At 39.7% G+C, this 13741-nt stretch overlaps 1 protein-coding gene across 3 annotated transcripts in view; it reads left to right on the top strand.

Annotated features, from left to right (window-relative positions):
* LOC144591976 (SWI/SNF-related matrix-associated actin-dependent regulator of chromatin subfamily A member 2-like) overlaps positions 1 to 13741 on the top strand; it is a 99832-nt gene that overhangs the window by 44075 nt on the left and 42016 nt on the right. For all 3 annotated transcript variants that reach the window (XM_078396070.1, XM_078396071.1, XM_078396072.1), the window contains 5 exons: positions 1358 to 1505; positions 2535 to 2698; positions 7158 to 7224; positions 8159 to 8269; positions 11979 to 12221. In XM_078396070.1, the coding sequence (XP_078252196.1) occupies positions 1358 to 1505; positions 2535 to 2698; positions 7158 to 7224; positions 8159 to 8269; positions 11979 to 12221 (733 nt within the window). The remainder of the gene's footprint in view (positions 1 to 1357; positions 1506 to 2534; positions 2699 to 7157; positions 7225 to 8158; positions 8270 to 11978; positions 12222 to 13741) is intronic.

The following is a 13741-nucleotide window of genomic DNA, read 5'->3' as shown; positions in this document are numbered from 1 at the left end:
GTACGTATTCAAATCATTCTTGTTTACAGTTGAGAATTTTAAGAAATTGTGGCGGAGCACTTTATGCCATGCTGTCCAGTTAACTGAGTGCACATTTTATTGACGTACAGGTATGTAGGTTAATTGGCTGGGTAAATGTAAAAATTGTCCCTAGTGGGTGTAGGATAGTGTTAATGTACGGGGATCGCTGGGCGGCACGGACTTGGTGGGCCGAAAAGGCCTGTTTCCGGCTGTATATGATATGATATGATATGATATGATAACTGGAGTAGCCACTACAGTATGGCTACAAGAGCAGATATGATAAGAAACCTGTGGCGAATAATTCACCTAACTCCCCAAATCTTGTCCTTTGTCAGGAGTGCGATGGAATGCTCTTCACTTGCCTAGATGAGTGCAGCTTCAACAACACTCGATGCTTGACACCATAACAGCCTGCTTGAGAGGCATCCCATCCTTAATCAGAGGGCCATGAATCTGTGGAATTCTTTGCCACAGAAGGCTGTGGAGGCAAAGCCAGTGGATATATTTAAGGCAGAGATAGATAGATTCTTGATTAGTACGAGTGTCAGAGGTTATGGGGAGAAGGCAGTAGAATGAAGTTAGATGGGGGAGATAGATCAGCCATGATTGATTGAATGGCGGAGTAGATTTTGATGGGCCAAATAGCCTATTTCTATCACTTATGATCTGTGACTATGCACTCATTCCACTGCCAAAGCACAGTGGAGGCAGCTTGTACCTTCTGCAGGATATATTACAACTCACCAAGGCTACTGAGACAGCCTTCTGTAAGCTCATGACCTCTATAGCAAGAAGGACAAGAGCACCACATGGAGAGTTGCTTCCAAGCCCCACCTCGTACTGATTTGGAAATATTTTCCTTCACCATTGCTACGTTAATATCCTGGAACTTCCTTTATCTCTCTGCTCCATTCCCAAAGGGGATATGCCCACACCTCAAGAAGAACAGCAGTTCAATAAGTCAGCTCACTTTCACTTTCTCAAGGGCAATTAGGGATGACCAATTAAACGCTGGTTCAGCGTATGACGCCCACATCCCTTGAATGATTTTTTTTTAAACTATTCTCTTTTCTGAGACTGGCAGAACTATTTGTTTTTGGTGGTTATCTTTATTATTGCTAATATATGGGGTTTTGGTTTGGTCATTCATAGAACAAGAACACAGCATTCCACACAGCTGATATGACTGTGTCATACCCCAAAAATGTTCTCGCTCTTTGTCAATGCAATATTATATCTCTCATCCACCACGAGCTTCCTGCTGCAGTAGTTAATCTACTGGACAAATTACTTAATTAGTGTGATATAATCAATGGATCTTTGTGATTTTTAGGTGCGCTAAACAAGATGTTGATGATGAATATAGCATGCGAGCGGGAATGAAAGGTTCACAGTCATATTACGCAGTGGCCCATGCAGTAACAGAGAGGGTAGAGAAGCAATCTACTCTCCTGATCAATGGATCACTAAAGCAGTATCAGGTAAGAATATATGTATATTTTAGTTCCCACATATAATTATGCTGGAATATTTTAGGTTTTCTTTACTTCCCATACACTTTCTTTGAAAATGAGGCCAGATAAATAAAAAGAATGGAGAGCTACATTTATTGACCAAAAGGGTAATGTGCTCAATTTTTGAATAAACCGTCAGCACTATTCACTATATAGGTCAATGTGCAACCATCAATGTTTGAGCAGCAGTCACAAAACTATGATGCAACAAAAATCAGTATCTTCGGGGTCTGAAATTTGAGGGAACAAGGGCCAGCAGTTTGGGAGTATTCATTGCCATGTATTTTTGTCTCTCTACTTGCCAATATTGGATTCAAAAACAAAATACTCCAGTTCTGGAAATTTTTAAAAAAAGTAAATGTTGGCATTACTTGAGAGAAACAAAGTTAATATTTCAGGTAGGCTTTTTAGACCAGAGCCATTGATTTGAAGTTTTTTTTATCTCCATAGATGCTTCCTTATTATTTCCAGTATTTTAAAAAAAATATTAGAACGTTAGTTTCTGAACTTGATTGAAATATACCATAATTTTCTGGAATGCATTTATTTAAAAAATATGTTGCAAGGTAATATAATTTTTTACATCTAAACTGTTTCTAATGTAATGGGGTATTATACTGTTCATAACCCATGTTTTTTCATGAGGTTCTTCAGTTGTAGAAGGTGATTGGAAAAAGTTGACAAACTGGAGTAACCAGGAGTTGGCAGTGAACCAAAAGTCACTCATTCACCTCAATTTCAATCTTTTTTTAAAGTTTTGATTTAATTACAGTTTTATAAATTTGTGTCGGAGTTGTGGCCTATATTTTAAAAAATAATTATGAAATTAACTCTGTTTCATGTACTTTAGATTACAATCCAGTTTTTCATTATTGCTATAGATGCATGAAAATCCATGCATCTGAATAAAATTGAAATTTGAACCTATATATTTTTCAAAAACACATTTCAACTGGTTACCTAATACTGTATAATATTTTCTTCTGTAATGTTCAGGTTCAGGGGCTTGAATGGATGGTTTCTCTTTACAATAACAATTTGAATGGAATTTTGGCTGATGAAATGGGACTTGGAAAGACAATCCAGACTATTGGGCTCATTACATACCTGATGGAGCACAAGAGACTTAACGGACCATATCTCATTATTGTTCCTCTTTCGTAAGTTTGCTAACATTGCTATGTTCTATTTTGTGTACCACTGTGAGCTGCTTCGTACTTCTGTATTCTCTACCATGGAAGGTAGTGGAGGTTAAATATATTTGAGGAGGAATCTGATGTAGTTATGGCTAAGGAGAGAAAGGAATATGGGAAAAAAGTAGGGACGGAGTAAGAATTTGAATGTTCATACTGGATGGCATATTCCTGCTCATAATTTATTTGTTTCTATTCTGAGGAAATATTGCAATTATTTTCACTTTTCACGTTGAAATTGCAGACTTCTCTCTGACAGGGACAAATGGGCCTCCAAAACTGACTGACATACTCATCATGTTGTACCAAATCTTCATTTTCTTTTTATTAGGTTACTCTTATTAAAACAACACAAAATTTGTTTAGATCTCTTTGTCTTTATTGTCTGTATTTACATTTTCCTGGGATTATGTATTCAAATCCTTTGCTTTCTCTGTTCATCAAGTTATTGGTATGTTTCCATTGAATGTATCATTTCATGGTCCAGAACACAGAACAGTACAGCACGGGAACAGGCCCTTCGGCCCACATGTTTGTGCTAAACATGATGCCAAGTTAAACTGATATCTGCCTGTACATGATCCATATCCCTCTACTTCTTGCACTTCCATGAGCCTGTCTAAAAGCCGCTTATACGCCACTATCATCTGCTGCCACCACTGCGCAATGCATTCCAGTTTCCCACCGCTCTCTGTATGTAAAAACAAAAAGATGCCCACACCTCTCCATTGATCTTTCTCCCTTTCACCTTATAGCTATGCCCTCCAGTGTTGGACATTTCCACCCTGGGGAAAAAGGTTACGACTGTGTACACTATAAATGTCTATCTGTTAAAGTGTGTGGGTCCATCCAAAGTCTTTTGTTTATTATCGCATTTTCTCTGTCTGAGACATCATAATGTGCATATCTTGAATTTGGCTATGACCTCAGACATGTATCATTGCATTTCATGTATGCAGCAACCTTTAAACCTACTCCCTTATATCTTGTCCATAAGTTAATTTATCCACAGTGCTATGTTTCCCTTCTTAACAGTGCCTTCCCCCACCTTTTTTTCCACCAGACATTTCCCCTCCCCACCACCCACCATCCCTCCTCCTGGTTCTACATTTCACTCCCCACATTTCTTTCTTATCAGATCCCACCATTGCACCCTTTTGACTTCCCCACGTATTATCTCCAGCCTTGGTTACTACTTCTGCCTTTTCCACCCCGACTCATTGTACCAATCAAGTCTTACACATGGATCAACCTATCACTTGCTACCTCTTGCCCCACTCCTCACATTTTCTTTCCAGCTATGACCCATCTGCTCCATTCTGAAAAGAATAGTGTGGGAAGGTACTGCAGATGCTGGTTTACACCGAAGATAGACACAAAATGCTGAAGTAACTGAGCGGGACAGGCAGCATCTCTGGAGAGAAGGAATGGATGATTTTTGGGTTGAGACCCTTCTGAAGAATAGTCCAGACCCAAAATGTCATCTCCTTTTCCTTCTTCGATACTGTCTGACCTGTAGAGTTCTTCCAGCAATCTGTTTTTTGCTAAACAATAATTCTGTATGGCTCACAACACATCTCATAGGTTGAACTCCAAACTTTGAGATCTTTGCGACAGTGCTGCACTATTTTTCAGATGAGCCATTGAACTGTACTGCTCTCTCAGAGAAACAAAGATTTCATGACTTTATTTAGAATGATGGTGAGAAAGCTACCCCAGAATTCTGACATAACTCTTCAAATAAATTGGGACAGTTAGTAATTGTGCAAACACTTTTTTTTAAGAGAGTCTGCACTATAAATGCTTTGATGGATGTAATGCACTTTGGTTATCTAGAGGTCCGAATCAATTAGTTTTTTTTCTTTTAGCTATTTTACTTTTAGAATGCCTGTAATTGTTATAGTGTTTTCTGTTAGACTGATACGTTCGATAGGTCCTTGATGTTTGTCCTCATCTCATTGGCAATCATCTTCATTTTCAATGATGCGTGTGGTTGGTTACTGTTTTCCAGTAACAATGAAAAGACACACAAAGGGAATGAAATTAAAAATGCACATTCCCATAGCAAAGATTTGTTTCCACATTCATAGACGTGTACTTTTACAAAAATAAACCAATGGACGTCTCCAGAATGAGTATACACCGTTCTTCTGGTGTCCTGAATAATACCCCACATACTATCTATCACGTGTCCCTAGTAGTCATGCAACATTAACAAAGGCCCACCCTCAGTTGTGAATGCCCACTGAGCAAATATACACATACCCGGTCATTCTGACTGGTGAGTGACCACAACTGGTGACCTTGTCATGCCAAACTACCTGGCCGCTTGCACGCACCCACACATGTACATACAATCACGTCTTACATCTGCTTTGTTTGATTTCATGTAATCCTGCGGTCATTGGCCTAAACAGTTCTAATCATAGAGTGTCAGCTTTAAATATTCATTCACTTAGACTACTGTGGTTACTGGCCAAATAATGGGTCATGAGCAGATCCTGGATGAACCTTCGAATGTTATGATTTAAAAAAAATAAACCTGTGGATGGAAAAGGTCCTTATTCAGCATAACAAACGGATGTTCTTGAAGGATCTCATGGAGATTTCCCAAGAACATCGATGCTTTGTACCCTTCAAGGACAAAAATAATAAGGGATGATCAAATATCTATCTGGACTAAAACTCTTGTTTGTTTGTTTGTTCCTGAACTACAGCCAAAACGGTACACGATAGCGCGACAATTTTAGGCTCTCCTTACTCACCGTTGTCCCTTTGGTGCTAATGGATGAAGTTTCTGTGAAATTGGTGTTATATTTTTAAAGTTATTCACATTTTAAAGTTTAAATCTATCTCCTGGGGAGGGAGGGGGGAGGATGGAGAAGGGAGGGAGGGGAATACGGGGGGGGTGGTTGAGGGGGATGGAGTGGGGAAGGAGGGGGGAGTGGAGGGAGAGGGAGGATGGGGGGAAGGAGGGAGGAGAGGGGGGAATTGGGGGAGGAGAGGGTGCTGCACCAAGGCAGGAGAGGTTTGGGCCCAATGGGTTCACTTGGTCTAGTAGTTTCTATCGGGGGCACTTCTCAACTGACCAGAATGCCTCTGCATATTGAAACCTTTGTTTGGAATTCGGACATCAAAACAGCCTCCTTTTAGCAATGTGCTGGGAGATGACTCAGCAGATGATGTGTATTCATGTCTATCCTGGTTCTCATTCATTTTAAACAGTTGTTTGTTTATTTTTTACTGTTTTTTACCCCCTTCCCATGACTGCTGAAGGATGTGCTATGTTTAATAATCCCAAACAACAGTTGACATTTTGTTCCACAAAATTGACATGTTATTATCATCTTAAGCAAAGTATAGCCCAGTCATCATCTGCATATCTTCTGGCTATTAGCAATTCTCCCCTGGATGTCACCTAGATGGAATGATAAAGAAGATTTATAGCATGGCTCCTTTCATCGGTTGGAAAGCAACCTACAACAGTCAGGAAGTCATGTTGCAGCTGTATAAAACTTTGGTTCGGCCACATTTGGAGTACCGTGTGCAGTTCCAGTCACTGCATTACAGGAAAGATCTGGAGTGGAGGGAGAGGGAGGATGGGGGGAGGGTCAGAGCGGAGACATGACTTGATTCTGATGCAGGATTTTGACCGAAACATCAAACATTCCTTAGAACCCATGGATGCTGCTTGATATGTTGAGTTCCTCCAGCAGATTGCTTCTAATTAGTCGGGGTCGTATCCCCAGGGTGGAAATGTCAAATTCAAGAGAACAATGCTTTAAAGTGAGAGGGAGGAAAGTTTTTAAAGGAGTTTAGTGGCAATTTTCTTTTGTACTGGGAGTGGTAGGTGCCTGGAACGTTCTGCCAGGGGCCATGGTGTAAACAGATACAACAGCACCACAGACATGTGAACACGCAGGGAACTGAGAGATACAGACCATATGCAGATTGATAATGCAGTTTTAAAATGGTATCATGATTAGCACAGACATCAAGGGCCGAAGTGCCTGTTGCTATTGTAAATGATTGAATTCTGCATTTTGCATTTTTTCTTGCTCTCTCTGAACATTTTTTAGTTCAATTGTTCAATCTATAGGTCAAATCCCATGCACATTTCAGTCCAGCTATCTGTCTTATACCAACACTTGTTAGTCAAATATGACTTGCTGTTTTGTGTGATTCAGTATTTGGTGATTTGTTAATTACATTGGGAACAAAAGATGTTCCCAATTATTATATTGTAATCTACATGTAGGTTAACAACACCTACTTATTTGAAATGCTGAAAGAGTAATATATTTGTTTTTGTTGTGATAAATCAGTGGTGATTGATAAATTAAACCTATCTAATTTATATCCTTTTGTAATATTTAAACATTTGAATTAGTCGTTAATGCTTAGCTTTTTTTGTATTTCCCTTTAGAACTTTGTCGAACTGGACATATGAGTTTGATAAATGGGCCCCATGTGTTGTGAAAATTTCTTATAAGGTTAGTTCTTTGGCCTCAGTAGAAAATGTGCAGATTTTCTAATTTCCTGTAGCTTTTGAAACAGGTTTTATAGTAATCACATTCTTCTAATTTAATTCCATGGTATATGCTTTGCATTTCAGATGAGCAATAAATCCTTGCCAGATAGAAATAAAAATTAGTTCATTGGAGGGGAGGAAGTAAAAAGAGTTGCATACTAATGCACAATTAGTTTTGAATGTTAATGGTGTAAATTACGAACACCAGTATTTTCTAATTTAACATATTAGTCTGCAATATAATAAGTAGAAGCATATTGTGTGCAACAGAGAATGATCGATCCTTGCTCAAAATTGATTTGGCAGGACATACAATGTAATACTTAGATTGAACCTGTGAATGTTAGGATAAATATTTTTATGGAGTTCACTTGTTAATGTGCATTTATCACTAATTTTGCATATTTTTTTGTCGTATTTTGGTTCCTCATCAAAAAAGAGAAAATATCAGTGTTTAATAAACAACAAGCTTTGAAATAGAAGTTGGTAGTATTAAGAATGGAAATATTGCTGCACCAATCTTTTTTCACAAGGTTGGACTATAATTTGGCGAGCTTATCACTATGGATGGTTACATTTTCTTTTGCGCTTTTCTCTCAAATTACCTGACTAACCTGGCAAGATGTGCTTTATTTAATTTTAATTAAAACATGGAAAGCTGGTGGGCTGCACTACAACGAGTAAACATAATGGAACATTTAAACTGAAGCATTCAATCTGCAGAATCTTCTAAAATCGTCGTATGGTTTGTTAAATAAGACATTACTGTTAGTACAAGGTAATGTAATTTTAGTGCAGGTCCAAATGTAGTTATACACAGTATTAATTAAGTTTGATGAAATACTAGTAAATATCTGTTGGCTTGCTCTTCTGATGTAATGTTCATTATACCTCAGGGTACTCCTGCACTTCGTCGGTCCTATATTCCACAGATGCGCAGTGGAAAATTCAATGTTCTTTTAACCACGTATGAGTATATCATTAAGGACAAGCACGTGCTTGCTAAGGTAAGACAGATTTACCCATCTGATAAACTTTATTTACTAAATTTAATCGTATTTGTTGCTGGTAAGATTTCTTGCTCATTTTGGGTTGATGTAGCAGCAACTGTCAGATTAATAGAAATTAGCCTACTAAATGTATTGCCATTGTTTGGTATTGGTCTATTGTCATGTGTGCCAAGATACAGTGAAAAACTTTGTTTTGCCTCCAGTGGGAAGAAGCAGTTGTAGCTTCATAAAACTTTGAGGCTATTGTGTGCATTTCTGGTTACTCAGTTACAGGAAGGATGTGGAGGCTTTGGAGAGGGTGCAGAAAAAGTTCACCGATATGTTTCCTGGATTAGAGATTTTTAGCTCTGAGAGGTTTGAAAAAGTTTGCATGTTTTCGCTGGAGTGTCGGATGATGAGGGGCGAACTTCCAGAAGATATACAAATATGAACAATAGGGTAAACAGAACCTCTTTCCCCAAGGTTGGATTGTCAAATAAGAAAGGGCATAGCTCTGTGGGGCAAGTGGTAGGTACCTGGAATGTGCTGCCAGAGGTGGTAGTGGATGTAGACACAATAGTAGCATTTAAGAGGCTTAGGTGGGTCACAGAAATATGTAGGGGACCTGTCTGAAAATTGCGCTGTTCTGTGGTGACATTTTGCCAGCAGCAAAACTGCAAAGGATCAAATATAACAGTTCTAACTTATTTGGATAAAAGAAACAGCACAAATCAATGCTTTTACTTGCAAGCTGTTAGTCCATTTAAATGCTATCTCCCAACGGCCAAGGAGCTACCGATTGTAAGGAATTTCCCAATGGCAGGAGATTGCCCAACTTCGCAGTGGGTTGCAGGTAGAGCAAATGTAGAGCCAGGGAACACTGCGGAAGCCTCCTTTGTGTGTGGAAATGTGGCCGACCACCACGCAAGACTGAAGTGCAGGGACAACGACCTCCCTCTCCCTTCTCTCCCCCGACTATTCTACTCGCCAATGTGCTGTCCCTAGAGAATAAAGTTGAGAACTTAAATGCAAGGCTGCTTTATCAAGGAGAGATGAGGGAATGCTGTGTGCTCTGTTTCATGGAGACATTGCTCAACCAACTCCCCAGACTAGGCCCTCCAGCCCAAAGGTTTCTCCACACATCGCATGGAATGAATGGAGGCATCAGGGAAAGTGAGAAGCGGTGACATCTACCTCACAATAACCTTTTTGTGGCGCTCGTATGTAGCGTTCTTGTCCAGCTCCTGCTCTCCTGCTCTTCTTTTTATCTCCCAAGCAAATTCATTTCTATCATCATGATGTGATCGACATGCCATCCCAGACAGATGTCTGTCTAGCACTGGGGAACTTGCACATTGTGGTCAACAAATGTGTCTAGTTGGAAGAATTCACTCCCAAACTACCACCAGCATGTGCCTTGCTGCACCAGAGGATCAAACACCCTTGATCACTGCTATTCCACCTTCAAAGATGCCTATCACTCCATCTCTCATCCTCACTTTGGGAAATCTGACCACCTGGCGGTGCTCCTTCCTGCAGAAAAAGTAGAGACTGAAGAACGCAGCCCCAACAGTGAGTACTGCACAGAGCTTGCCAGGGGAGGCAGAGCAACATGTCTGGGATTGCTTGGAGTTGGTAGAGTGGGAGATGTTCAAAGACTCGGCAACAAACCTGAACTAATATGCCAACTTGATAAGGAAATGAATGAAGGAGTGTGTTCCAACAAAAGTTATCCGGGTGTTCATTAAACAGAAGCCTTGAATGAACCAGATGGTTTGCAATCATCTGAGGATCAGATCTCAGGTATTCAAGATCCTCATCACGCAAGTTCATATCAGAAGTTCAGAAATGACCTTGATAAGGCCATCAAAAGGCTATGGCAGTGCTTGCACGCTATAATTTCCTACAATGCAAAATCATTGTTTCATTGAGTTCAATGTTTTCTATGCACACTTCGATTGGGAGAACACTGTGCTCAATTTCAGCTACCAAAGAAGATCGTTTGGTTTGGTAAACCTTCGGAAAGCATCTGGACCTTATCGTGTACCTAGTTGCATTCCCAAAATCTGAGCGAACCAGTTTCAACTCATTACTGAGGGCTGAGATTCCCACCTGCTTTAAAAGAGTATCAATAATATTGGTGCCCAAGAAGAGCAAGGTGACTTGCCTCAATGACTGCCACCGACGGTACTAATGTCTGTGTTGATGAAGTGCTTTGAGAGATTGATTATGGTGCTTAACAACTCTTGCCTCAACAAGAACCTGGCCCACTACAATTTATCTACTGCCACAAAAGATCAACAGGAGATATGATCTCGCTGGCTCTCCACTCTGCATTGGTCCTCTTGCACAATAAAAACGCATATGTCAGGCTGTTGTTCATAAGCTACAGCGAGGCGTTTAACAGCATCATCCCCTCCAAACTTGTTACTGAGCTCGGCGAACTGGATCTCTGTGCATCCCTTTGCAACTGGATCAATAGAACACAATCGGTACAAATTGGCAGCAACACCTTCTCTAGAACCATTAACACAGTAGCAACCCACTCTTTGCCCATGAATGTGTAGACGGACACGGTTCCAACTCCACTTTTAAATTCGCTGATGACACTACAGTTGTTGGACAAGTTACAGATATTGATGAGTAAGAGTATAGGAGGGTGATCGATTGTCTGATTGATTGAAGAACAACAATCTTGCTCTCAAGGTCAGTAAAACCAAGGAACTGATTATTGACTTTAGAAGAGGAAGGCTGAGGTTCCACAAACCTGTCTTCAACTGATCAGTAGTGGAGAGTCACCAAAGTCAGTTTTCCTGGGTGTGCACCTCTCTGAAGATCTGTGCTGGACCTAGCACATTGTTGCAATCATAAAGTCTAACAACATCTCTACTTCCATAGAAGATTAAGGAGATTTGAAATGTCGACAAATTCTCTCTTGAACTTCTACAGGTGTATGGTAGGGAGAATACTGACTGGTTGTATCACAGCCTGCTTCAAGAACTCAAACACCCAGGAAGGCGATTACAAAAACTGGTGAACACTGCCTGGTCCATCACAGATACTGACCTCCCCAGCATCAAAGGGATCTGTAGGAAATAGTATCTCAAAAAGCAGCCAGCATTATCGAAGACCCGATGCTCTCATTTCACTCCTGCCATCGAGAAAATTGTGTTTTTTTAAATTCAATGATTTTTAAAATTTATATTATCTGTGTACTGTGTTTACAAACCTGTTGTGCTGCTACAATTAAGAATTTTGTTGTTCCGTTTTCATACACAATAAAATACTCTTGACTCTTCTTTACTCTTGACTCCTAACTCTCTTGGATTATCTGCAGGCTGAAGGAATAGTTTAATTTGAGATCCTGTTCATCACAAACATAGTGGGCTGAAGTACACGTTCCTGTGCTGTACTGTTGTATGTTCTATCAATTGATATCAATTTTAATGTTTTGCATTTAATGTATACCATGACCCAAAGTAAGTTTTGAAATGCTAGTGTGAACATTTTGAAATGTTAGAAAATTCAGAATGAGCAATTAAAATTCCAGGGTGTAATTTTTAATAATTCATCATTTGGCTGTGAGAGGGGAAATAGAAATAACTAGATGACTAGACTTGTAGTGTTTTCTTAAGTAGTTTTTCATACCTTAGTAGAATAGTTCATTTGATTGTAAGGTTTCTGGGATAGGTGTTTTGATTCACCAAATATTCCTTTTGTTTTGTAGTTTCGATGGAAATACATGATCGTAGATGAAGGTCATCGTATGAAAAATCACCATTGTAAGCTGACCCAGGTGCTGAATACTCATTACGTTGCACCTCGTCGGGTCCTCTTGACTGGAACACCCCTGCAAAACAAACTTCCTGAACTCTGGGCTCTTCTGAATTTTCTTTTGCCTACTATCTTCAAAAGCTGCAGCACCTTTGAACAATGGTTTAATGCTCCATTTGCCATGACTGGAGAACGGGTAAAGATCATGCCATTATTGTTTTGCATTTCTCTTTAAAGTTATGTTGTTATAAATTTAGGGAACCAAAACATCCAAACAAAAATCATTGAATTATACTACATACACATCCATTATACGAAAACAGACATTAAATATATTATTGCTGAGAGGATTTTGGATGATGATGAATTAAAAGGTTGTGGGAATTCCCTTCTTTGTAACCTTATCCAGCCTCAGTTAGAACCCCCTTGTTCTTCTAAACTCTAGTCAAAGTAATCTCTCCTCAAGTGGCAGTCTTGCCGCCCCAAAAATCCATCTAATGAGCCATTGTTGTACTCTTTCTATGGCAAGTATATCTTTTCTTGGGGAAGACACCAAAGCTGTACACAATACTCCAAAGTGTAATCTTGCCATGCTCCCATAAAATTGCAGCAAGATATCATTGCCCTTGTACATTCCTTTACTCTTGCTGTGAAGGCCAATGTATCATTTTCTAACTTAATTGTGTACCATACCTGCATATTTGCTTTTAGTGACTGAGCACAAGATCAATTAAGTCTCTTTGTACATTAACACTTCCCAATCTAACACAAAAATAATACATTGTTTTTCTGTTCTACCAAAATGGATAATTTCACATTTGCCCATGTCTTACTGCATCTGCAGTGTTTTGTTTTCCACTTGTTGATTCTGTCTTAGGCACCTTGAAGCCTCTGTGTTCAGGGATATTTGATCAATGGTGGGAAGGTTGGCATGTGGAAGAACTATATCTCTTTATTCCAATTTCCAGACCAGGACAATCATCAGAAAAAGCAAAGTTTATGCACGGCTTCTCTTTTTGCATCCAAGTATCTGGGACCAAGGATCAGATTTAAATCTTACAATGTTCCGTAGAATTAGGATGAAATATTGAGTTTTGATTAATTAACATTCTTGATTTTTTGTTTTGAACGAGGCAGTATTCAATCAATAACAAAACAACTAAAAGTGTTTTCAAATGTATATAGATGGTAAAGAGAAGAAATAACCAAGCCTAGCATTTGTTTACATTTTGAAAACGGATGCTAGGCAAGGTTATTTCTCCTCTTTACCATCCAACCCCTTTTCTATATCGATGTTATGCAACAGAATAATAATCATAATCATACTTTATTAGCCATACAGTCATACCAATAAAATGCAACAAAACACACAAAATACATTTTAACATAAACACCCACCACAGTGACTCCTCCATATTCATCACTGTGATGGAAAGAGAAAAAAAAGTTCAACCTCTTCCCTTCTTTGTCTTCCCACGGTTGGGGGCCTCAAACCTTCCGTTGGCGGGACGATCGTGGCTCCCGTAGCCGGCGGTCGGGCCCTCCACATTGGGGCAATCAAGCTCTCGCATCGGGGGGATCTCAGCTCCCCCGTGCCGGGCGATTGGACCCTGGGTCGGGGCTAGTCAAACCTCTTGCGACTTTGGAGCTTCCCGACATCAGTCTCTACCCAAGACTGCGAGCTCCTCGATGGTGAAATCCGTGGGCCGCGGTTGG

This window comes from Rhinoraja longicauda, chromosome 3 (assembly GCF_053455715.1).
Source record: "Rhinoraja longicauda isolate Sanriku21f chromosome 3, sRhiLon1.1, whole genome shotgun sequence".
NCBI classification, from domain to species: Eukaryota; Metazoa; Chordata; class Chondrichthyes; order Rajiformes; family Arhynchobatidae; genus Rhinoraja; species Rhinoraja longicauda.
The sequence above is the reverse complement of the archived record's forward strand: the minus strand, read 5'-3'. Positions and strand labels throughout refer to the sequence as shown.